Here is a 24,868-nt window from a genome sequence, read left to right as displayed (position 1 = left end):
CCCTGATGGCAGCCAGCGATCCTTCCAAAGGGAAGCTTGGTCTTTTCTGCTTGGATACTCCCAGAGACAGTTGCCTCATTCACAACTTTCTGCCTCCATAGAGCCTAAAATGCAATCCCATCCAAAGTCATGATTTAAAAAGCAACCAAGTAGACAGATAGATGATAGATAGATACTTCTCTGTATGGGGTTTAGTATTATTTTTGCCACAGTCCTGTAAATTTGAAATTATTTCAAAATTAAAAGTTTAAGTTAAGAAAAAAAAAAAAGGTCTAAGGCCACAGAGGAGCCAGAAGCCAAAAGAAACCAGAGGAGTAAGGAGAGAGATTCCCATGTGACAAGAGGCCAAGGAACCCCAAGGATTGCAGAAAGCCAGAACCAAAATGCTAGAGAAGTTGGGGAGAAAGTATGGTCTTGCAAATGCCTTCATTCTGGACTTCTAGCCTTCCAAACCATGAGGAAAAACTTCCTGTTAGGCCAGAAAAAAAAAGCCACCACCCCAAAAAAGTAGTTATGACACCCAATATACAGCTATGTAAACACAACGACCCCTCCCCAATGCAAAAACACACACATGCACAAAGCTGGGTCTTGCTTCTTCACCTATGATCCCTGGCACGAAGGCAGAGGGCATTTAGAGCAAGGAAGTTCAGAGAGCCAGGGACCAAATTGAAGGTGTCAAAATCGCGGAAGGAGAAAAGGGCACTCCATGAGCAAAGGTATGATGGTGAGACAGAAAATGCCCAGACTAGAGTCATCTTGGTGCTGTCCGAGCTGAGGCTGTGTGGACAGAGGCCATGGGATTCACATTTGAGCTCCCAGCGTGTGCTGGGCTTCCCAGGAGATGCTGCAGAATGTAGATGTGTGTGTGTGCATGAATATATGTACATATGTTCATACACTGAATTCTCTTAATAACCCTGTGAGGTAGGTGCAATTTTCAGGGTGATACCGTCACCCCAGAGTTAGTAGGACAATCTATCTCTAGAGTCATGTTGCCTAAAAGAATTTTCAGTGATAATGGAAATCTAGAGCCATGCTGTTTGATACAGTAGCCACTAGCCACGCATGGCTTCCAAGCACTTGAAATGCAGCTAGTGTGACTGAGAAACAGAATTTTAAATTTTACAGACTTGTTATTTGAAAAACTGATGCCCATTTCAGTTATTGAAAACCTATTAAATATAATTGGGACAGTTTGGCTATGTGAATTTATATCTCCAACTATGAATCATATGAAACCTAAATAAAAATCAAGTATTTCAAATGAAAACTCACCATCGATGGTAGTTTGGGGAAAAATATGTACTGAAACTTAATCCATTCCTGTGGGAGTGAACTCTTGTAAACAGGACCTTCTGATGAAGTTATTTCAGATATAAGGTGTGGCCCAACTGAATCAGGATGGGTCTTAATCCTATTACTGAAGGCCTTCTAGGGAAGGTCAGAAAGAGTGAAAGCCAGAGGGAGCAGGTGGAAGCTGAAAGTCAGTGCAACCAGGAAGAGAAAGGAGAAGCCAGGAGAGGCTGCCATGTGCATTGCCACTCGACAGAAAAGCCAAGGACCAAGGATGGCTGGCAGCCAGCCCCAGAATGCCAGTCTTCTGGGAGAAAGCATTGCTTTCATAATGCCTTGATTTTGGACTTCTCCTAGCCTCAAAACTGTGAGCCAATAAATTCCTGTTGTTTAAGCCAACCCACTGCATGGTATTTGTTTTGGCAGCTAGGAAACTAAAACGCCATCTGCATAGAGATGTGCTGCAAGTATAAAGTACACACCAGATTTATCATGAAAGAATATAACTATCTCATTCATACTTTTTTATATTGATTACATGTTGAAATGATACTGTTATGGATATATTGGGTTAAGTAAAACAAATTAAAACAAATGCCTCTTCTTGGCTCTTCCTTGGCCCCTAAAAGCATTATTAGACCAATAAATACCATGAGGGGTGAGACCATGAGTTGGCCAGGTCAACTTGGATGGCACATATTGTGGCAGTGGTGAGAATTCAAGGTAGGAATGCAGGCACTGCCCTGTCTTTGCCCTTCAGATCAAGTACCCGTCTTCAGCTGACAAGGGAAATAGGATCTTGGAAATGTTCATGGTTCTCATCCAGCTCTCTCATGTCACAGATGGGGAAGTAAGGCACACATCCAGCTCACACTGAGCGATGGTGACAAAGCCAGGCTTGCTTCCCAGGTCTCCTGACCTTAGACTTCCTTCTTCTCCCATTAAATGCTTCTCTTTCTTCCCATCTCACTCCTTTTCCCTGTCTTGAGGTAAAAGGCTGACAATCTAAATTCTAGGCCTAGTTCTGCCATTGATTAATGAACTAAAAGAATAAATATTTACTAAGAACCTACTATGTCCCAGGTACTGTTCTGAGTGCTGAGAATACAGCAGGGAACAAGACAGGCAATGAGGCAACAGACAATAAACAGGTAAATAAATAAATAAGGTCATTTTTGATAATAATCAACTGGCCAAGATGAATGATGGGGGTGTGAGCTACTTCAGTTAAGGTGGTCAGGGAAGGCCTGAGGGATATTTGAACTGAAACATGATTGACAAGGAGCCAGTCATGAGAAGATCTGGGGTCAGAGCATCCCAGGCTGAGAAAACAGCCAGAGCAAAGGTCCTGAGGCAGGACTCAAGGTGCCCTCATCAAACATCAGAAGGAAGACTCATCAGGTAGGTTGGGGATGAGGTGGGGCAGGAAATGAGAACAGGGGCCAGACCACATGGGGCCTTGCTGTGTGATGTGGGGCCTAGAGCCCGCCCTCTGGGCCTTCCCTCTCCGTCTGTCACAAAAGACATTCTACTGGATGGTCTCTCAGGTCCCCCCTTTCTGTTTTTGACACTGAAGAATTCTGTGACCTTTATCTGCTCCTCTACATGTAGCTGGCAGCCTGGCACACTCCAGGCACTGTGATTTCAGTCTTGTCCTTACTCATGGCACATTCCCATGGCTTGGGATAACTGCCCAGCCAGTCTGAGGGCTTCTTGTTTGCTGTGGTGTCTTCTGAGTATGTCAGAAGGCAGAGGCTCTTGGGGACACCTGAGGTGGCCACACAACATCTGGACTACTGCAGCAGTGAAGCTGCTTTTCTAAAAAGGAAGGCCAGAAAGAGTTAAGGTTCAATGACAGAAGAAACCAGGACCAAAAAGAGAAATCCCTAAAGAGACAGAGGAATGGACTCCCTAGAGGGCCCCTGAATCTCTCAGTGTCAGCACCTGTAAAATGGAGGTAGTCACATCCCTCCCCAGTCAAACTCACAGCAAGAAAGGCAGTCACTGGGATCCAAAGCCACTGGAGATTTGCGGGAGATACCTCAGAAGTCAGAGGTTCCTGCCGTTCTACTCCAGAAGACCTCAATCCCTGGTCTCTGGCTGCCCGGAGCTCACCAAGCACAGGTTCTCCCCTCCTCCCCTCATTGTATGGGACCAACCCTCACCAATAGCTGGGAAAGGAGTCTGGATCACCAGATGCCTCAGAAGCAAATATTAGATGCCCCTTTACTCCTCAAGAGGGACCAAGGGTCTCCAGCTCCCTCCCACAGGCCTGATACTTCTCTCCAGACCTAGACCTTCCATCACACAGGAATGAGGAACCAAAGTCCACAGCCTTCTGGGCCTGAGATATTAGTGATCTCCCCAAGAAGATTCAAAGCCCACTGCCCCTTAAGGGCCTAGGAAGCTGGTGCAGCCCTTCTCTCCCCAGGAAACCTAGTTCTTGTATCTCTGGGCAACCCAGACCCCTCACCTGAGGCTGCAGTCCAGGTCCCACATCAGGAGCCAGGCCTTCATCCCTCTCCCCCTTGAGGATTAGACATCCAGTATTTCCAGTTTCTGCTCCCCTTGGAGATGAAGACATGCCCCCTTCTGGGAGTCCAGGCCGCCAATTCCCTTCAGGGCACAGGAGTCTGGGTGTCATGTCCCTAGTCCCCAGAGAGCTCAGGGGACTGTCCCCCAGACTCTACCCCCCTTCAGGATCCAGGTGACCAGAAGTCACACCTCCCAACCAGAAGTCAGAGCCCTTATCCCCGTAAAACGCCCAGGATCCTGGGTGGTGGCCCTTACTTTATCTCAGAGGCCCGACATCCCACCCGGAAATCTGGACCCCCATCTAACCGGGACTTGGGGTGTTCAACCCTCGTGGAGCCAGACGCTGGACACCCCGAATGTCCCGGCCCCCATCTCCGTCTACTGGGTGGCTGCATGGGGTGCCAGCACGGCCTCCGCGTCGGCCCGCATCTCGTCGAGCGCTTGCAGCAGGACGCCATGCGCCGCGCGGTAGCCCAGGCCACCTGTCGCCGCTGCGCCGCCCGCGGGCCACAAGAAAGAGAGCGCGCCCAGGGCCGCGCCCCCGGCTGTGCCCTCGCCCGCCCACGCGCCGAGCCGAGCCTCCACCTCCGCGCGCGTCACCGGGCCCGGGAAATGCGTGCGCGCGGCCAGCTCCCCAGGAGTCAGGCCCAGCGCGCGCTCGCGCCGCGCCAGAGCCGCGGGTTCCAGCCCCAGCGCCCTCCGCCACTCGGCCAGCTGACCCCGCAGAAGCGCCACATCACAGGCCCAGCCCAGCCCAGGCACGGGCGCCGCCGCCGCCGCCAAGCTAGCCAGAAGAGCCGGCCGCCACGCGCCGGCCCGCAGCGCCGCAGCCTTTGCTCGGGCCGCGCCGGGAGACGTGACTGGCAGCGCCAGCAGCAGCGCCCCTGCCTGCGCGGGGGGGAGCGCGCGCCGCAGCCACTCACAGAGCCCCGGGAGTCCGCCCGGCCGGAGGGAGAACACAGGCGGCGGCGCCTCCTCCAGCACCTCCCACGTCTCGTCCTCCGGGCTCAACGGGGTCGCCCACTCGGCGTCTCCACCGCCCGAGTTCTTCGCACTGGCGTCGATCTGCTGCACACTCTCGCTGCCTGCTTTCTCTGAACTTTTCCCACTGCTTGTTTTCTGAGATCCAGTGCCGCGTTTCTCACTGCGTCCATTCTCCAAGTTCTCGCCGCTGGATTTCTCCGCCTTTTCCTCTTCTTCCAAACCCTCCGGATCCTCGCCTTCGCCATCGGTTCGCACACAGACCAGCGGCGTATCTGGAGGCACCAACGCCCGGCCCTGGGCCCAGTCCTTCTCCGTGGGGGCCCCGGGCGTGACGAGGATGACAGCATCGTAGACGGGCGGGTTGGGGGCGGCGGCAGTGTCAGCGGGGCGCAGGGGCACTGTCCAGAGCACCACGTTGGGGCGCTCAGGGGCCGGGTAGGGTGTGGGCTGCGCAGGCGCAGAAGCAGGCGCAGCCCCTGGGTCGCCCGGGTCCAGCCCCAGTAACATGTCCAGCACAAGACCCACGTTGGCCGCGCCGGCCACGGCCAGGTCTAGCCGGGCGCTGCCCAGGCGCTCCAGGCCGGCGCGCACCCAAGACAGCGCTGCCTCCAGGCCACCGGTCTCGAAGGCTTCGCGCACAGCCTCCAGCTCTGCTGCGCCCAGTACCTCGAAGCCATCCTGGGCCGGTGGCAAGAGCCTGCGAGGAGAGGGAGGGATGAGATTAAGGGCAGAAAAGAGTCCAAACACCCAAGTTAGACCAGGCGGATAAGGGCGGGGCTACGATGACAAAGGCGGAGCTTTTCCAGTAATACTTCAATGAGGTGAGGCCAGGAAAAGGAGGAGCCATGAAGACAAGGGAGGGGCTTCGAAGAGGGGTGGGGCCCTGACGATGGAGAGGGTTGACTTGAGGTCAAGTTTCCAGCAAAGCCCAAAGAGGGAGGTGGGGTTAAGACCTAGTGGGAATACAGAACTTGGGGGCGGGGCTTTTCTGAGGGGTGCTAGAATTGCCAGGCGGGGCAAAGCTCACAGGGGGAGGGCTTGGAGCAGACAGAATCGGGGCTGTACTGGGGCCCGTACTGCAGCACTATTTGACATGGTAAAGGTCTCAAAGGGCCCTTTTTCCTGAGGCCGGGCGTGAGGACGACCAGTGAGGGGGAAGGCTCATTTACTAGTTCCTACCTAAGGCGTGTGGCTAACGCAACAGCGGGTGGGTGAGAATACGGAAAAAGCGACCTGAACGAGGGACTGCCACTCTGAGCTTCGTTTTGACTGTCTGTAAAATGAGGTGGCTGGGGTTTGGGGGATTAAATTCAGCAAGTGGGCACAGAAAGGTCGGAACCTGCAGCCGATCCTTAGTTGGGGCGGGGCCCAGATTACAGAAAAGGGCTGAACACAAAGCGCTGGCTTAGAGTGGGGCCAAGCTGACCTCAAAGCCTGTGTTGAAGGGCGGAGCCTACATTAAATATCTGGTTAAGACTTGCCCAAAATTCGGTGGAACTCGGTCCTCGTAGACTTCAAAGAGCGCTTTCGGGGCTCTCTCCCTTCATCCCCACCCGCAGTCCCTGCGCTCACCTCTGCAGAGCCTCCGCCTGGCTCTCTAGCGCCGCCCGCAGGCGCTCCAGCTCCTCGCAGCGGTCGCCGCTGCTGCAGTCCGCCGGCAACACGAAGAGAGTCGCGGCTCCCAATCCGGCGCTGTCCAGCAAGGCCTCTGTCTGATCCCGGGCCCCGGCTTCGTTCTGTGAATCCCCGGGGTGGAGGGTCCGCACAGCCAGCAGCGGAGTCCCCCGGGCCAGGGCGGCCCGCGCCGCCTCTCCCAGCGCTGGAGCCAAGGTCTCCCCGTTCCCCTCGGGTCCGGGCAGCACCAGTACCAGCACGTTGGCCTCCGCGGCCCAGGGTCCCGGCTCTGCGGGTGGGCAGCTCAGCTCACCCAGGAAGAGGCCTGGGCCTGCAGCCCGCAGGATGGGGACCCCAGACTCTAGCCTTCCCTCGGGAGTCCCCAGTGTCTCCACATTCTTGTCGCACAGCGCTGCGATCAGCGCAGACTTTCCCGAGCCCGGGGGCCCCAGGAACAAAGCAGTCACGTCACCCCGTGGCGAAGGCATGGCTGAAAAGCAAGAAATGGGAAAGACCCGGGTCAGGGAGCTCCAGCTCTTTTCTTTCCAAACCTCCCCACCCTGGATCCAGACATCAGTCCTCCGCCCTAGCCCTTTCTCCCATTCCCGACGTAACTCCCCAGGACCGAGAAACCCAGGCGCCCAGGACCAACTCCCAAGGACCCAGGCGTCCTGCCTACCATCTTTCTGGACGCAACCGTTTCCTTTCCTGCTTCAAAAACTCTAGAAACCCGGGCCTCCCCTCCTCCCTCGGGGGTATTAAGTATTTATCCTCCCCTCCCCCATTTCCCGGAGAACTTCCAAATCACCAACCGAGTCAACAGTCGACACAAGGACGAGAGCAGTTCGTGGCGGCCGGGTCAGCAGCTGAGAGGCCCCGCTCCTGGGCTCCGGGGGACCGAGGCCAGAGCGCCCGGATTTGGGGACGTCGGGACCCGATCCGGGGCTCTAGCCCTGATGTCGGACCCTCTGGGAAGAGGTGTGTCTCGAAAGCGTGACTTGGGAGATCTGGGCCGGGAACAATGAGGGCATCAAAGCGCCTGCGCACCGCGAGCGCCTGAACGTCCTTGTGCAATAGGTTTAAGTTTGTATGGTAATGGCGGCTTGCGACGTCATCATGACGCTCCCCAGTGCAGAGAAGGACCCCTCCCGGTATTTGGAGCCCGGGCTGGCGCGACTACACCGCTGCCGGATGGCAATCTGGGATTTGCGCTTCGAGGTTCTCACCGGGCGGAAGGCCGCGGGAACTGTGGCGCGCGACTGACAGGCGCAGCCGAAGGCAGCCCGCTGCTGTACGGAGAAAGGCAGGGCCTGGGCTCCGGGCGTCGGGAGGAGGGAACGGTGGGCAGAGGGACACGGAGCGGGTAAAAGCGCGCGTGGGAGGTATAAGTTACAGGATACCAGGAGAGGAGGGGTAAAGGGTGGGACCAAAGTTCAAGTACCATCCCTAAGACATGTGGGAGAAACGGAAGGACTTCCTGGTGTCAAAACTCAAGGGTCCCACGCTCTGAATTTCGTTAGAATGATGCAGGAGGTCATGGGTCACACAGGTGAGAAAGCCATAGGGGAGTCACAGACTCAGGGAGTCGAATCCTTTGGAAGGTTTCATCAGGTTAGAGCTCAAGGAGATGGCATCTCATGGGGGTCAAAGGTTAGCAAGGAGAGCCTCTGTTGAGGTCAAAAGTTACAGGGTTAGCGGGCCCTCGGACCCGAGGCTGAAGACAGATGAGCAGCCTCACTAGATTTACTATTCTATCACACATGCTGCTGTCTTGACTAGACGGGTTTCAAGTCTCCAGGGAGGACCTGCACCCACAAAAGAACATGGAGCAGCAGGACTTGTCAAAGGAGAGGAGTCCCCACAGCCCGGGAGCTGACATCTGTGAGTACTGTTGGCCAGAGAGGGTGGGACACAGGAGCCGGTGCTAAAAGGATCTCTGGAGTATTTCAGTGTTCTGGCTCTGTGGGACTTGGCCCCTCCCTGAACTCCCTGCCCTTATAACCCTCAGTGTACCCACCCTGCTCAGGCCAGAGAAGCACGAACGGGATGTGGTTCAGAGGGAGAGGACAGCACCCAGGAGAGGCTTGGGTGGGAGATGTGGCTGGGAAAGGGCAGACTGGCAGGGGAAAGCCTGAGATTCCAGCCCCAACTCTGCCCTGGACTTGCAGGCTTCGGTTTCCCCATCTGTCAAAAGGGGCTGCCACTACCCACCTCCCAAGGCAGTTGAGAGAATTTGCTGCAGACATAAAAGCAGCAGCTTCTACTGAATGCTAACATGCCAGGCAGCACTGAGTTTAACATTCATTATCTCGTTAAGTCCTCCAAACCTAATGAAGTTTGTATTATTACTTTGCAGGTGAGAGTACTGAGCCTGAGAGAGGTTAAGAATTAATAACCATGAGAGCAGTAATGTCAGTGCCCTCCAGCCCAAGACCACCCAGCAGGAATACACCTATAGTTGAGTGCCACAAGGAAGCACACACACCATGGGGAGCCAGGTGGTCTCAGTAAGAGCGTGTAAGAAAGGACTTACTGTAGGATTCAGGTTTGTGTTAGGCAAGTTTGGGGAGGGTTCAAGAGAGCAGAGCTCTGCTCTGGATTGGAGGCTGATTAGGCATCTTAATAAATCTCATCTGGGAGGGAGGAACGAAGTGAGGCTTAAGCTGTGATTATTTAAGCAGCAGCAGTCGCTCCCATGAGCCAGGCTAGGGGGATGTTCGGTCATTTTTGTGGTTTGGACAACATTCATGTTTTTATTGTGTTCAGACATGATTTTGGCCTGGTCTCTTTTTGTCTGGATTATTCCAGGTCCCAGTGTGATCTTGTCCTATGATGTTCTGTGAAACTGTGTATGTTCAACAGAACACCGAGACTTAGCTGTGGGTGCCAGGCCAGCTCCGGATTGTCAGGCTGCTTTTCTTTCTCAGTAGTATTAACTGCAGACTGCTGTATAGCACATACATATTCTCCAGGCACTTTATAGACATGAACTCATTTATTCCTCCCAACAACCCCCTGAGGTGATACTGTTATTACCTCACTTGCCAGATGAGGAAACCATTTGTACTTGCCCGGGAAGTGAAAGGAGTCAGGATTCAATCCCAGGCAGACTGGCTGCAGAGGCTGCCAGCCTGTCACTCTCTGGGTTCCATCCTGACTCTTCTGTTTCATTTCTTAGCCTGGTCAGTCTGGGAAAGTTGCTTAAATTCTTTGAGCCTCAGTCTGCTCATCTGTGAAATGAGTTCCAATAATTGTTCCCTTGTAACCCTGTTCAGCACAGGCACAGAGCCTGGCCCAGGGTGAGCACTTGGTGCTATTGTTGGCATGACTCTGGGGCTCGGGAGAGGTTCTGGAGCCTCCTGCTGGCTTCCCCTGACCTCTCCCCCGTCCTTCAGGCCACCCAGGGGCCCTGCAGTGCACCCGATGCCTCATCACCTTCATCGATTCCAAGTTCCAGGAGCGCCACATGAAGCGGGAGCACCCAGCGGACTTCGTGGCCCAGAAGCTGCAGGGGGCCCTTTTCATCTGCTTTACCTGCTCCCGCTCCTTCCTCTCCTCCAAGGCCCTGATCGCCCACCAGCGCAACCACGGTCTGGTCACCAAACCCTTGCCACCAGCTGCACCCCCCAGCCCCCAGCCCTCCTTCCCCTGTCCTGACTGTGGCAAGACCTATGGGTGGGCATCTTCTCTGCGGCGGCACCGCCAGGTGCACAAGGCCCGTGCATCCGGCCCCTTTGCCTGCACTGAGTGCGGCCAGGACTTTGTCTGGGAATCCAGGCTGCACCACCACTACATCCAGCATGCCCGCGGGGAGCTCTGGGGGCCTTGGAGGGATTTGCTTCCCTCCCCAGGGAGGCAAAGGGCTTCTGATAAATAGGATGCAGACGATACACATTTGGAGCTTCAGTATTTGGAGGACATGGAGGCCTTTAGATTAAGAGTAAAATCAGGCAACAGTGAGATCTGTTTTCAGTAAAAATGTTATTTGTTTTCCCCTCATTCCCAATTAAATAGTTTAAAATCCCAACCTGCTGCAGATTGGGTAATCACGTTTCATGTTTCCCTGATGTGTGCCATGGGCTGTGGGAGCAAAGGGCCCTGGATTTGTGCCTGAATGGGGGACAGGGAAAGCGCGGTGATGTTGACTTGAGAGACCACAGTGTTCACAACATGAAGCAATTTGGGCCTTTGGGGCTGGGGCAGTGGAGCTGGGAGCTGGACCCTTGAGTGGGGCTGCAAGCTGAGTCTCTGGTTTTCCTCCCTCAAGGAGGGCACCCCATTGGATGGCATCAATCTCTCTGATAATTTATGCCCCGCTTGACTAATTTTGTGTACTATTCTAGGCATAGAATATTTTTACATGTGTAGGTGAGGATGGCATAACATGAAACAACTAACAGAATAGTATCTAAAAACAGAAAAGTTCTATATTAAAACGTCTAAGCAGGGAACTTTGGCTTTTCAGCAGGAGTCCCAGAGAACATAAGGAGGGAAGTGGGAGCTCAGGGCAGGGCTGACCTGGCTCTGTGGGAAACTGGTTTGGAATCAAACAGAGATGCCTTCTGTTTTGTGTTTTGTTTGGCCAACCTTGCAAATGCTGGGAGATGTCCCATTAAGATCCTATTTTCAAGCTCTCTTGAAAGGCCCAACCCTGGGCTTATACTGTGTGCAGGGGCAGGGCAGAAGCTAACACAGGCAGGGGAGTAGCCCCACCTGGCCAATTTTATTCCCTTGCGTTACCTGCGCTGCCCCTAGGGACAATGGCCGATGCCCTGCATACAATCATCATAGATTCTATTTGAACTGAGGGATGTTTCTATTCAAGGGAGGTGGATAGTAGAGACCAAGAGCTCTCAATTTTTAGCTAGACACATGGCAGCTAAAAAGTACACTTCCCACATTCCCTTGCAGCTCGATGTGGTCATGTGACTGAATTCTGATTAATGGGACAGAGAATGTGGTATGTGTAATTTCTGGATAGTGTCCTCAGGCTTTGGGAAGTGGACATGGTGGCGAGCCATCTTGGATCATGAGGACAAGAACAAGACAGCAGGAGCCTGGTTCTCTAGACAACTTCATGAAGCAGAGCTGCCACACAGCCCTAGAAGCACCACTTCCATGCTGTTAAGAGAAATAAACCTGTCTTGTTTAAGCCACCATTATGTGGGATCTCTATCACATGCAGCAGAAGGTATAGCTTAAGCCAGGCGTCTGCAAGCTACAGCCAAATCCAGCTACTGCATGGTCTTGTCAATTAAGTTTTATTGGAACACGTCCAGGCTCACTCACGGATGTACTGTCTAGGGCTGCATACAAGAGCAGAGTTGAGTAGGTGCAACAAAGACCAACCTTAAAGTCCACAAAGCCTAAAATAGATTCCGCCTGGCCTTTTACAGAAAAAATGTGCCATCCTCTTGCCTAACTGATAGAAAACCTACTCTGAATTTGGAAGCAGGGGTTCCCTCCCTTGGGAAATAGTCTTTCCCAGGGATGTGTGCATGTATGGGTAAGACTTGGGGCAGGGCTAGATGGTCTCTGCTGGAGAGATTTATGGAAAAACTGGCTTGGACTCAGTTGGCCGTTACTTTTTCCCAGATGTCAACTTCAGCAAAGCCAAACATTTCCTCTGACACCTGGTGAAAGCCCAGAAGTTACCAACCCAGATGTCTCATCACCATCCGCCCACACACTGGCTTCCCTCATCTCAAATCTAAGGCTCTCCTGAGACAGCCAACAGCCTGCCCAAGTACACCCTCGACTCCCTATTCTCTCTATGCTCCCAGATGTCAGAGGTACCCAAGACTTTCATTAGCGTCACTGGTGACTACCAAATCTATCTCCAGCCAAACCTCAGATCGCTCCCAAGAGTCACAGCCACTTAGATGACAAATGGGAATTTCAAACTAACTGACTCCTGCAGTCCCCACCTCCACCACAACTTCTACCATATGACTGCACTCAGCTGCTAAAACCCTGAGTCTTAACTACATCTCACCACAACCCCCAGCTGGAGCCCTATTTGCCTAACTGCTTCCTCTGCTACAACTACTGCTTGCCTTCAGATTTTCTCCCACAGACCACTCCTGTGTATTTGTAAATTGATTTCTCTCACTTCTCCATTTAAAACCCTCCATGACATCCCATAAATAAGATCCAAAGACCTAACCGAAGCTCATGAAACCCAACAATGATCAGATCAGCCCCCAGCCCTTTAAGCCACCTCGTCTCCCTCTGCTCTGTCTCCTTCACCACACTCCAGCCTCAGGGCCTTTGCACTTACTGTTCTGCCCAGAAAGCTTACCTCGGAACACTGCCAGGCTGCCTCCTCACTGCTTGGGTCTCCACACGTGCTGCCGCCCCACACAGAGGTCATCCTCAGCCTGCTTAACTGAAGGAGCACTCCCAACCCCCACCCCGACTTATTTTCTTCTGAGCACTCGGTAACACCTGAATTATCCCGTTTTTGTTTATATGCTTATTATCTGTATCCTTACACTGGAATCCAAGCTCCTGAGGGCAAAGAAGTCTCATGTCTCCCTCACTGTTCCCTCCTCAGCACCTAGGACGGGACTTAGCATGGAGGCTCAAGTGCCTCTGCCCTCACCTGTTCTTTACCTATGGTCCCAGCCTCAAGCTCACCTTCCCACACTGCTCTGCCATGCAGGGGCTTTCTGCAAACTGCTTCCCAGACTCCCATGCGAGTTCACAGCAGGTACAGGGGGAAAGGGACTCGGCCAGCCCTGGGATCCTGCCGGAACCCATCCAGCAATGGCCGAGGCTCCAGCATCTGTTCGCTCTCCACACAAGACCCCCCACGCCAGTCTCCCATGGAGGTCTCTGCACCAGCCACATGGTCACCTGTCCTCCAAGCTCCTGTGAGGTTCAAGTAACATCACTTCTTTGTTTATATCCCTGTCTTGCGAGTGGGAGCTGCTTCTTGTAAACACAAATTTCTGGACGACCTCACTTTTCCATGTTTGTACTTCAGCCTTTTAATTTGTATTAAATCCTTTTCCTTTTGACCACTGAAGAGCCTAAATGGCAGGAGACACAGATCTCCTGATTCCCAATGTCTCTCCGATCCTTAGGAATATTTGCTGATGGTTAGAGACTTCTCTCCTTCTTTGCTTAGAAGTCCCTGTCTTAGGGCAGAAGAGGGGATAGATGTGCTGCCCCAGGGAAGAAAACTCATTTTGAGTTGTTTTAATGAGCTGTGACTTTCTGCCTTGGTTCAGGGATACTGTGATGATAAGCTGGAGTAGTTACGAAAGTCTCAGTTCAAAGAGTTCATAAATGTTTGGATCTGGAATTCTGAGCTTCTAGAATGAGAAGTGTGGGTTTTGAAACTTGCTTTAGTCTAAGATCCTGTAACAAGGGTCAAAGTGCAAACGCTCCCCTGGGGCCAGGGAGGTACCATCAGTCAGTGCAGCAGGCAGGGTGTGAGATGCTGGGGAAAGGCAGGCACTGGAAACAGGAGTGAATGCCCCATCGAAAGGGGGGAACCCCTACCTGGCTCCGGCCAACTACTGCCCCATGGGATTGCGGGCTCAGCAATATAGATCTTACCATTTTTCAAGAGAAGCCAGAAACCTGTATTTTCACGTGAAATCTTATTTTCAAGTGTTGGTCACCAATGTGATTAAAAAACGTCAGTAACTCAGTGGCTGCAAGTCCAATGGTGGCTGCGGGCAGCCGCGCTGCCATTTCCGGGCTCGGTGGCTAAGAATGTATGCCCTGCATCCAACTGCCAAGCTTCAAACCTGGGCTCTGCTTCTTTCTAGCTGTGGGACCTCTAGCAAGTAATTCAATCTTTGGGCCCCCAGTCATGGCAGTTGAAAAACAGGTTCAGACTGTGCCCATATTACTTAGCACACAGAAAGCCCTCGGTGGAGGGCTCCAAATTCACAGGGCTTTTAGAAGGTCATACTTTCCCTCTCACTTGGAGAGAAAGCCAAGTCATGATGGCTCTCTGTCCCTCTCTGCCTCACCTCCCACCCCCTTTCCTCTACCCCCTCGGCTCCAGCCTTGTGGGTCTGCATGTTCTTCTGCCCACATCCCAAGCAGGCCCCCACCTCATAAAGATCCGGTACAAGTGTCCATGTAAAGCGCTTATCCCAGGGCCTTGACCACCGTGGGCGCTGACTTAATGATGGCCATTAGCATAATTCAGGTTCTAATCTTGAAGATTCTTTCTTGCCAAGCTTCTGGGAGTTAATACCCGTAACGTGCCTTAGAACAGGCCTTGGCTCATGGTAGCACTCAGGAAATGGTAGCTGTCATTATAATTAGGCTTCTATTTTGCAAAGGCACCTCGGTGCCAAGCTTCTACGAAATTAGTCCTTCCCATCTCTGAGCAAGAGCCAAGGTTTTGACAAGTCCCAAGGCCACAGGGAGCTGGCCTTCTGCTGCCTTCTGACCTCATCTCCCTGGCCCTCCCTTCCAGTCCCTCTGACCTCCTCATCTTTACTCCATAGATCTGCCAGCTCCCTCCCTCGCTCCTTTTAGTCTCTGCTCAAAGCTCACCTTCTCAGGGAGGACTATGCTACTTAAAATCGCGACTCCCTGCAGCACTCTGTTCTTCCTTCTCTGTTTTATTTCTCCCTGCAGCATTTACCACCATTTGGCATATGCTATATCTTGTTTGTCATCTGTTTCCACTGCTATCCACCCCTCCCCCATGTTAGCTCCAGGAGAACAAGGATTTTGCTGTATTCACTGGTGTATCCCCACTGCTTTAGCACAGAGCAGGTATGCAAAAAGCATTTGTTAAATGAATTAATAAACCATAGTCCCTGCCTCATAGAGTTATTCTAAGGACTTGATGATCTTATGCAAATAAAATGTCACAATCTCTAAGTGCTGGGAAAATGGCAGCTATAATTATAATTAAGGTTCTGTTTTTGTAAGTTCCTAGATGCACAGCTTCCATGAGTCAATATATATAAAGCCCTTGGCACCAGGAAGCGCTCAGTAAATGTAGCTATAATTATAATTAAAAAGTCCTCTTTGTAAAGATTCTTAGGCATCATGGCAGGGAGCACTAGCTACCTTCCAAAAACCACTTTCTGATTTCTAGGCGCTTGGCTAGACTGCCTTTCCCAGACTCCCCTGCAGTTAGCTGTGGCCAGGTGACTAATTTACAAAGGAATGTAAATGGAAGGGAGTCCAGGCCAGGGCTTGGAAGACAACATGTGTACATCTCCATGCTTTTTTTCCTCTTCTACCAGCAGGACCCTGGCACCCTGTTGATGACAGGGTTAAGGGTCCCCAAATGGCCATAAATAGAGAGCTAGCTACCTAAATCACCCACTCTGGACTACTGTGTGTGTGAGAAACAAACTTCTGTTGTGTTTGGGCTTTTACATTTGGGGTTCTAGTTGTTACTGCAGACTGCCTATCTGATACAGCTGCCAAGCTTCTCCAAGTGAATCCACAGAAGCCACAATGAACAGAAGCACTCGGTAAATGTTAATTATCTTGGGGGCAACAACCCTAAGGTTCCCCAGAGGAGGAGCCTGGGGTGGGGATGGCAGGATAAACACACATTCACATACCAAGCACATGCTAGACCGACACACAGAATCTGGCTTTTATTCTGGCCTTCACACATCTACTACTAAGACGACACAGATTGGCGGCACACCCCCCCAGCCCCGTGACCACCGCGACCACCTCGCTCCCCCAGCTCCCTCCTCCCACCCTGCCCCTTCTGCCAAGCTCCCTGGGTGGGGGGGCTCTGCCTACACCTCACCCCGGGCATGCAGCATGAAGTGTCCATGCAGCTCCCCGAGGCTGTCGAAGGCATCCTCGCACTCCGTACAGTGGAACGTGCCCTCCTCCTCCTCGTCCTCCTCCTCTTCCCCCCCAGCCGGCCGCCCCTCCCCAGCCCGAGGCGGCTCCTCCTCTTCCTCCCCCAGGGCCCTGCCTTCAGAGGCTGGCGCTTCCTGGGGGGCTGTGGCGGGGCAGCAGAGCCGGCAAGGTGGGGTGCCCGGTGGTGCCTCCCCAAGGGGCGGGCGGCCACAGAGCTGGCAGGGCTGGGCCGGGGGGCCCGGGGGCTGGGCTGCGCGAGGGGCCCGGCGGGACGGGCCCCCTCGGCCGCCCCCCAGGCGCTGCTTCACCTTGTAGCCGGGGTCATACTCGGGGTCGTCGGTGGTCTCCTCCTCCTCCTCCTCCTCCTCTTCCTCCTCTTCAGAGTCCGGCTCTGAGAGAGTGTACTCGGAGTCAGAGGAATGCTCGGGGCCTGGTGGGGGGCGGAGGGGGAAACACTAGGGATCAGAAGACAAACAAGGGCCAGGCCCCACGAGTCCCTCCCTGAGCCCAAACAGGCTGGCCGCGGCATGGCCTGGGCACAATCCCCTTCCCCACGGATGACTCCCCAGCGTGCAGGACAGGGCGGCTCCCAGCAGGTGCTTGGTTTCTACGTGTCAAACAAATGAGGGTCTTGCAAGAACTGCAGCTCGGGCCTGGTAAGGACAGGGTCATACTAGGAGCAGTGATGGTCAGAAAAGCAACGGTGGCGGCGGTGTCCCCGGCAGTCCTAAGAGCCCCGTTCTGAGCCCTTTTCAGAGGTGACCTCACCTGAGCCTCACAACAACTCATGGGGAAGTGCTACTGTTACCCCAGCTGGCGAATGGGGAAACCGAGTCCCTGGGAGGGGAGGTGACTCACCCGTCCACAGTCGCACGGCTCCAACAGGGAGAGCTGGAGATGGGTGTTGGCCCACACTGGGCCATTTTAGGGAGACCAACATTTGAACAGGTGTTTAAGCAAATTAAAACACAAGGACATGTATAAATGTGTATTTTGATATATATGGTTTTATACATCTATAAGTAAATTAAAATATTTCTTTATGGGTATAGACACATTAATGTGACTTTGTGGGTATATTATTGCCTAGGACACGTTTAGGTTTAAAAAAAGGGGGGAAGACTTCAAATTGATCTTCAGAACACTATGACACAGGCAGTCATTATTGGGGGTTTTGAGGGGTGCACATAGAGCAGTGGTCGGGGAGGTGAGGGGTCCCCGACTGCAGCGTGGGAAGCCCCAGCTTCCTCAGCATGGTGGCGGCAGTCCACCAAAAGCATCTCAAGGACTGCAACAGCCCCTGTGTCCATCCGCCCACCCTGGCCCCCTTCTGTCAGTTCTCCTCCAACAGTCAAAGGGATAACGTTCAAACTGAGCCAGCCAGGACAGCCCCCGCCCTCACTCATGTCACCACAGGTGCCAGGAGGCCCCGTGCGTCTCTGTGACCGCATCTCTGACCTCACTGACATCGCCGGAAATCGGGCTCGTGCTGGCCCTCAATGCTCCAGGCAAGCGCAACCTCAGGGCCTCTGCCACCCTTTCTGCAGATGGACCAGGGCTGGCTGTCCCCCTCCTCTAGGTCTCTGCTCATGTGTCACCTTCTCAGGGACACCCCAGCCACCTGTCCACCCAGCATCCGCTCCCGGGCAGAGCCTACACCCCTCACTCTGCTCTATTTTCCCCCTTATCTTCTGACTCATTGTACACATTTCCTTGTGTTTGTTCCTTGCCTGTCCCTGAGAACAGGGACTTCGGTTCACTGGTGTGTCTCTAGTGTCTAGAAAGGGCCTGGTGCAAAGAAGGTGCTTAATACCTATTTGGGGAATAAACACCTCTCCCTTCAATTTGATGAACCTGTGCTGGGGCCTGTTCCATCTGCTGGCAATGTCCTCCCCTGGTTTTTCTTGTCACCCTTTAGGACCCAGGACGAGGCCGCCCTCTTTGGCAAGGCTGTCCCAGATGCCTCATCCTGCTGCCCTCCTGCGGTCCCTGCGCTGAGCCCCGGGGGCTGTGGCCGTCTGCGACCAGGTCTTTTTTCCACCAGACCAGGCAGGTAAGTCTGGTCCAACCCACTGCTGGTTTTCCGACATCGCCCTGCCCTTAATAATGGATTGCAGAGGTTTGCTGAACGTCCTCCCTGCATCTCTCTCTCTGTCTCTTACTTGTTCCTGCCTCTGGCCTGCTGTCCCCTGCAATTTAACACACGTTTCCTGGGGCCTTGGCCTGGGCTGGTCCCCACTTGGGCCACCTGGTGACTCACCCTTTGGTCCAGCACAGGCTCCGTCCTCTGTGAAGCCACCACCCAGCTGCCCCCAGCTCCCAGTAAGTGGCCTCCTTCTTGCATCCCGCGCCCTGGCTCCCCCTGCCCTGGCATCTCCCCATCTCTGCCCTGACCACCCTGGAGGCTGTGATCATCTGGGGCTCAGTGTGTCTGCCCATTAGAGTGGGAACCCCTCAATGGCAGGTTTGACTCATCTTGGGGCCCCCAGAACTGCCCAGCACAGGACACATGTGCTGAGTTGATGAGGGTGGCCCCAAGGCCCTGCTCTCCTCCTCCAGGCCTTGGCCTCTGCTGTCCCCCTGGGGTGACCCTTTCCTCCTCTCCTGGCAAATGCCTGCTCCTGACCCTGCACTGCCCTCTAGCCTATGCTCACCACCCTTGGCAGTGACTGTCTGGCTCTGGTCTGTCTCCCCCACCAGCCTGGAGCAGGACCTGGGTCTGACCTATTGCTGTCTTCCCAACAATGCTGAACATGACTTGGCTGCAGGAGACATTTGCAGAATGGCTGCAAAACACAGAGAAAACACTCCAGCCTGGGACCAGCCCCAGGGCCCCTCCCCTTGCTCTCCTCCCACCTCTGACTTCACGCCACCTCCCCTCCCAGGTCTTCAATGCCCACTATGACTTCACCCAGTTGGCCTGGGAAAGGCCATGAGGTGGGCGTGCAGAGCTCCCAGGTCTTTCATGCCCCCCTTGACTTCCAGGGTCACAAGCCCTTTCCCGCCCACCATGCCTTCTCCGCCTACAAGATCCTCGAAGCCCAGCAAGGCCCCAGCCTCCACTGGACCCTCCACACCCACCGCATCCCCCAGGCCTCCTGCCTCCTTAAAGACCATCAAATCGGCAATGCCCAACAGCTCCTCAGTGCCCACCCAGCCATCAAGAGCCCCCAACTCAGTTGTGAGCCCGAGCAGCTCCAAGCGCACCAAATCAGCAAGTACAAAGGTATCCCCTTCTCACCAGCCCGGCAGCGGAACCCGGGCCCGCAGCAAGGCGAGAACAGCCAGTGGGGCCAGCACCGACACCAGGGCCAGCAAGGCCAGCGGGTGAGACGCCACCAGCGGAGGGGCACGCACAGCCGGGGCAGAACTCCTGGCAGAAGGGAAAGCCACAACCCCAAGAGGTCACCCAGCAGGGCCAGCACTCCCAGCGGGATGAGACCTCACGGTGCCGGAGCCGGCATGCCCGGCAAGGTGCGAACACCTGTTTCCCGGCACAGAAACAGTACAGGACAAAGTCACAGCAGGCCTGGGACCACTAACTGGGAAAGGAGTGACAACCAGCTCGGAAACAGCAACAGGGAGAAGAGTTACAGCCCACCAGGGGCCTCGGGGGTAGGGAGTAGTTCCAGGTTGGCTACAGCCACCAGTAGGGCAAAGAGTTACAGCCCTACTAGAACTTCAGTCAAGGAGAATTATGGTGACTCTCCACCGTCAGCAAGGAAAGTGAAGAGCTATAGTCAGCTGGTCGACCCTAACAGGGGAAGGAGTTACAGCCCAACAAAAGTGCCCAGCAGGGTCAAGGGTTACAACCAGGCTGGCACTCCCAGGAAGGCCAGAAGCCACAGCTGGTCTAGAACCCCCAGCAGGGCCAGAAGCCACAGCCGGTCTAGAACCCCCAGCAAGGCCAGAAGCCACAGCCGGTCTAGAACCCCCAGCAGGGCCAGAAGCCACAGCCGGTCTAGAAACCCCAGCAGGGACAGAAGCCACAGCCGGTCTAGAAACCCCAGCAGGGACAGAACCCCCAGCAGGGCCAGACGCCACAGCCGGTCTAGAAACCCCAGCAGGGCCAGAAGCCACAGCTGGTCTAGAACCCCCAGCAGGGCCAGAAGCCACAGCTGGTCTAGAAACTCCAGCAGGACCAGAAGCCACAGCTGGTCTAGAACCCCCAGCAGGGCCAGAAACCACAGCCGGTCTAGAACCCCCAGCAGGACCAGAAGCCACAGCCGCTCTAGAATCCCCAGCAGGACCAGAAGCCACAGCCGGTCTAGAACCCCCAGAAGGGCAAGAAGTCACAGTCGGAAGAGGACCCATAGCAGGGTGAGAAGTCATGGTTGGAACAGAACTCATAGTAGAGCAAGAAGTCATGCCTGGAAGGGAACACCTAGCCAAATGAGAAGTCGTAGCCAGTCTAGAACCCGCAGCAAGGGGAAAAGTCACAACCAGTCTACAACCCCCAGAAGGGAAAGCTGTCACAGTCAGTCTAGAAGCTCCAGTGAGGGAAGAAGTCACAGCTGGTCTAGGAGTCCCATCAAAGAAAGAGATCACAGTCGATCTCGAACTCCCTACAAGGAGAGAGATCACAGGCGATCTAGAACCTCCAGAAGACCCAGACAGAAGACAGCCCCTCATAGGGTGAGGAGTCCCAGCCAGAATGGAACCCCCAGTGAGATGGAGAGCTCCTCCCCAACAAGAATTCTCAAGAGAGATTGCAGACGATCTGGAACCCCCAACAGGGAGAGAGATCACAGTCGATCTGGAATTCCCCACAAGAGAAATCACAGTCGATCTGGAACCCCCAACAAGGAGGGAGATCGCAGCCGATGTAGAAGCCCCAGCAAGGAGAGAGATCACAGACGAGCTATCACCCCCAACAAGGAAAGAGATCACAGCCGAGCTATAACCCCCAACAAGGAGAGAGATCACAGCCGAGCTATAACCCCCAACAAGGAGAGAGATCACAGCCGATCTATAACCCCCAACAAGGAGAGAGAGCACAGGCGATCTAGAATCTTCAGCAAGGAGAGAGATCGCAGTCGATCTAGAAGCCCCAGCAAGGAGAGAGACCACAGGCGATCTAGAAGCCCCAGCAAGGAGAGAGATCGCAGTCGATCTAGAAGCCTCAGCAAGGAGAGAGATCGCAGCCGATCTATAACCCCCAATAAGGAGAGAGATCACAGGTGTTCTAGAAGCCCCAGCAAGGAGAAATATTGCAGCCGATCTAGAAGCCCCAGCAAGGAGAGAGATCACAGGTGTTCTAGAAGCCCCAGCAAGGAGAGAGATCGCAGCCGATCTACAACCCCCAATAAGGAGAGGGATCACAGGCGATCTAGAACCTCCAGAAGTCCCAGACAGAAGACAGCCCCTCACAGGGCAAGGAGTCCCAGCCAGAATGGAACCCCCAGTGAGATGGGGAGCTCCCCCCCAACAAGAATTCTCAGTGCAGTCCAAACTCCAAACAAGGGTGCTATTCAAGACAGTGCCACCAGTTATAAGGCCACCTTACCTGGGGAGAGGTCTTCATCGTCTTCTTCCAAGCTGGCATAGCCTCCAGTCTCAGTTGGCTCACGGGTGTCTGTCATGGCCAGGGGGAAGGGACAGGAGCTAGAAGCAGAGCAGCAGCTGGGCAGCGTCCCTCCCTGGCCAGCTCTCTACAGCCACACTTCTGGCCACAAGTTCTTCTCCAGTGCAGGATATCGGCAGGTAGAGAGGGATACTGGACGGGGGAAGGAAAGGCCTGTGGTGACTCAATAAACTTTTATATAGCATTGGGTTCTCAGCACTGGGACGAGGCAAAGATAGCCCCAGCTCTGTCTCTAACTGCATATAAGGCTTTGGCTGCAGGCCCTACCCCTCTGTAGCCTTAATTTCCCCATCTGGACAACAAGGCTGAGTGTGGTTCTTAGTCAAACGGATGGGGGATGGGGGCTTTCCAAATACTTAACAGGTAGGGATTTACTTCGAGTAGTGGTGACATACCAGCCAGTGCAGACGTATTTCACTATTTAAAGAACAGGTAAGGCTGCAACTGATATAGAACTGAATGTCAGCCCCAGTTCTATATCAGTTTATACCTTGGCAAGATGGTATCTAAAGTTTGAATCCTAAATCTGCCACTCTCTAGTTTAGAGTAGCTTCAAACAAACAACTTAACTTCCCTAACCTGTTTCCTTCTCTGTATGAAAGGGGCTTCCAGGGCTTAATTCATGTACTCCTTATAACCATGAGAGATTATCATCTCTGGTGTACAGATGAGGAAATTGAGGCATAGAGAGGATACACAAGTAACACCATCTGGTAGATAGCTGAACTCAAATTTGAAGCCATGTCATCCTACCTCTCATAAAATTATCTCTCCCTTGAAAAGATTTTTTGAAGACTCAGTAGGCTGATGTGTATAAATTGCTGGTATATGGGAGGTGCTCCATGAACACTGGCTGTGACTTCTCCTATCCCCACCCCTCTATAAACTCCAGCCATTCCAGACTTCTCACCTCTCACTACACAAAACAGGCCCTTTCATGTCTGTGGGTCTTAGCACATTCTGGTGTTGCTGCCTAGAATGTCTTCTTTCCCCTTTGTCTGCCCGGAGAACTCCTATTCACCCTTCAAAGCCCACCTCAACCTCTGTGCATCTTCCCAGACCCAGTACTGCCTTTTCCAAGAAACCTTCCCTAACTCCTCACCAACACCCTCCCCCCACTCACACACACACAGAACTTCTTTTGTCTCCCACTTCACTACCCACCTTGAGGTAGTTAGGGAAGGGGCTAGTCACCTCAGCTACACCCCTTATAGGCCTGTGCTGGACACTGGAGAAACAATGATGGAAAATACATGGTCCCTTCAAAGCCCAGAGGTCACGTTTTAATGCTGGGGACTAATTAGAAAAAGATCCAGATTGAAGCCTAGAGGAGGCTGGGGCATAGGAAAGCTGGCATCATTAGCAGAGAGGTTTCCTAAAGAAGACACCCAGACCAGGCTTTTAAGGACAAAGAGTATCCATAGTTGTGGGGAGGCCTGTTCGCCACAGACCAATTCCCACAATGCCCTGGGGCAATTCTTCCCAGGATGCCTGGGGCCTCTAATGACCACTTTCCATGGTGCCCTGCATCGAAGCACTCCAAGCTTCAAGGATGCTCAGCAGAGGATGTGTGACAAAAGATACATCCTTTTGGGGAACTACAATAATTGCCTGTATTCCTCTATTGCCTGTAGGCGTCATCTAATTTGGGATTCTTTGCTTGCCAGCCTTAACAAATGAAAACTTACTTCCATTCATTAAATTTGAATTTAAGATGAACAACAAATAATTATTTAATATATGTATGTCTCTTGAAATGATTAGGACAAGCTATTCTAAAAGATTTACTCGTTGTTCATCTGAAGTTTAAATTTAACTGGGTGTCCTATGTTTTATCTGGAAGGACAATCAGGACTTCCCATGAAGTTACCCAGGAAGTGCTCGAGTCGACTACCCTTCCCCAAGCCCACATCACACAAGATCTCTACCAGAATAAGCTAGACCTTAAGAGGAGACATCTCTTAGTGCACGAGGCCCCCTCCTACAAATGCTTATGGCAGCCGGGCTGGCTTCCAATATCTTAGAGGAGCATAAACGAAGCTCCCCCACTACCATAAGGCGCACACAGTTGCCGAGACCCCACAATGCCCCGAGTCTATAGCAACCAAATCCCAAGATGCCCTGCATGAACACAACAGGCACCCATTCCCAGAGGCCAAGGCAAGGAAACAGAGCAAAACCTTACAGGAGACAATACGGGCCAATTCCCACAATGCCCTGGGGCAATTCTTCCCAGGATGCCTCGGTCCCCTAATAACCACTTTCCATGGTGCCCTGCATCGAAACACTCCAAGCTTCAAGGATGCTCAGCGGAGGATGTGTGACAAAAGGTACATCCTTTTGGGGAACTAGAATAATCCTTCCCAGAGTGCACCAGATTTATAACGACTAGCAAACGGATTCCCACAAGGCTCTAGGGCAGGGCGCTCTGTTTTCCGAGAATGTCCCAGGAGCGGAGAAAACAGAGCCGGGTCTCGCCCTCCGGCCATCACGGCTCAAGACCCTTGCCAGCTGCTCGGTGATGGGGGCCGTTACTCCCATCATGCAGCTGAGGCCGTAGCGCCCGCTTCCCAGCATGCCCCGCGCACCCCTGCCCCGGACACTCACCGGCGCTTCAGGCCCCCGCTCCGGCTCGGCGGTGGCGGCTGCACGCCTGGGCTCCGCGCCTGCGCTGCAAGTTGGGTAGGAGGGAGCGCCAGGACCTGAAGGGCCTAGGGCGCTTGCGCGGCGAGTTGGACCATTCCTGTCGCACAGTGGGAAGAGGGGCTATCCGGGTCGAGCCATCAGGGAGGCCCGCGCAGGGGGTGCCGGGCTTCGCCCCTCGCTGGCCTGGTTTACATGGTACAGCCTGCGGTCCAGTGGAACAAGAAGCCGCAGGGCACGCGCGTACGGGTGCGGATAGGAACGGGCCTTGTAAAAAGGGGATGTGTTGGGCGTGGGGGGCGCCAGCTCCGCGTGGATCCTGGCCCCGGGGCATGTTCATTTGCATAATCCCAGCGCGGGACAATGGAAGGCCTCCAGCGCAGGAAGGGCTGATTTGCATAT

At 53.8% G+C, this 24,868-nt stretch overlaps 4 protein-coding genes across 13 annotated transcripts; 2 read left to right on the top strand and 2 right to left on the bottom strand.

Moving 5' to 3' along the window:
- Positions 1 to 1,610: 1,610 nt before the first annotated feature.
- Positions 1,611 to 8,672, bottom strand: IRGQ (immunity related GTPase Q). The gene is made up of 3 exons (XM_037820641.1): positions 7,242 to 8,672; positions 6,388 to 6,919; positions 1,611 to 5,512 (listed from the first exon to the last, which is right to left on the bottom strand). The coding sequence occupies exons 2-3, from the start codon at positions 6,915 to 6,917 to the stop codon at positions 4,210 to 4,212; spliced, it is 1,833 nt and encodes a 610-aa protein (XP_037676569.1). The 5' UTR covers positions 6,918 to 6,919; positions 7,242 to 8,672; the 3' UTR covers positions 1,611 to 4,209.
- Positions 7,371 to 10,480, top strand: ZNF576 (zinc finger protein 576). 10 transcript variants are annotated; one of them, XM_037820699.1, is made up of 4 exons: positions 7,534 to 7,720; positions 8,209 to 8,310; positions 8,786 to 8,946; positions 9,825 to 10,480. In XM_037820699.1, the coding sequence occupies exons 3-4, from the start codon at positions 8,916 to 8,918 to the stop codon at positions 10,304 to 10,306; spliced, it is 513 nt and encodes a 170-aa protein (XP_037676627.1). In that variant the 5' UTR covers positions 7,534 to 7,720; positions 8,209 to 8,310; positions 8,786 to 8,915; the 3' UTR covers positions 10,307 to 10,480. The 10 variants fall into 10 exon arrangements, 9 of the variants coding, with proteins under 9 accessions (XP_037676620.1, XP_037676627.1, XP_037676628.1 ...); XM_037820700.1 differs by having other exon boundaries at positions 7,534 to 7,792; XM_037820692.1 differs by lacking the exons at positions 7,534 to 7,720; positions 8,786 to 8,946 and adding an exon at positions 7,371 to 7,407.
- Positions 10,481 to 16,078: 5,598 nt separating this feature from the next.
- ZNF428 (zinc finger protein 428) lies at positions 16,079 to 24,808 on the bottom strand. Its single transcript, XM_037820701.1, has 3 exons — positions 24,431 to 24,808; positions 21,746 to 21,955; positions 16,079 to 16,669 (listed from the first exon to the last, which is right to left on the bottom strand). Exons 2-3 carry the CDS (start codon positions 21,819 to 21,821, stop codon positions 16,170 to 16,172), a joined length of 576 nt encoding a protein of 191 aa, XP_037676629.1. The 5' UTR covers positions 21,822 to 21,955; positions 24,431 to 24,808; the 3' UTR covers positions 16,079 to 16,169.
- SRRM5 (serine/arginine repetitive matrix 5) lies at positions 19,133 to 22,088 on the top strand. Its single transcript, XM_037820710.1, is given in 3 exon segments — positions 19,133 to 19,562; positions 19,565 to 20,090; positions 20,493 to 22,088. Coding segments are annotated over 3 exon segments (2,211 nt in total). The 5' UTR covers positions 19,133 to 19,171; the 3' UTR covers positions 21,787 to 22,088.
- Positions 24,809 to 24,868: the final 60 nt, after the last annotated feature.

The sequence above is a fragment of the Choloepus didactylus genome, chromosome 27 (assembly GCF_015220235.1).
Source record: "Choloepus didactylus isolate mChoDid1 chromosome 27, mChoDid1.pri, whole genome shotgun sequence".
Taxonomy (NCBI): domain Eukaryota; kingdom Metazoa; phylum Chordata; class Mammalia; order Pilosa; family Megalonychidae; genus Choloepus; species Choloepus didactylus.
The sequence above is the reverse complement of the archived record's forward strand: the minus strand, read 5'-3'. Positions and strand labels throughout refer to the sequence as shown.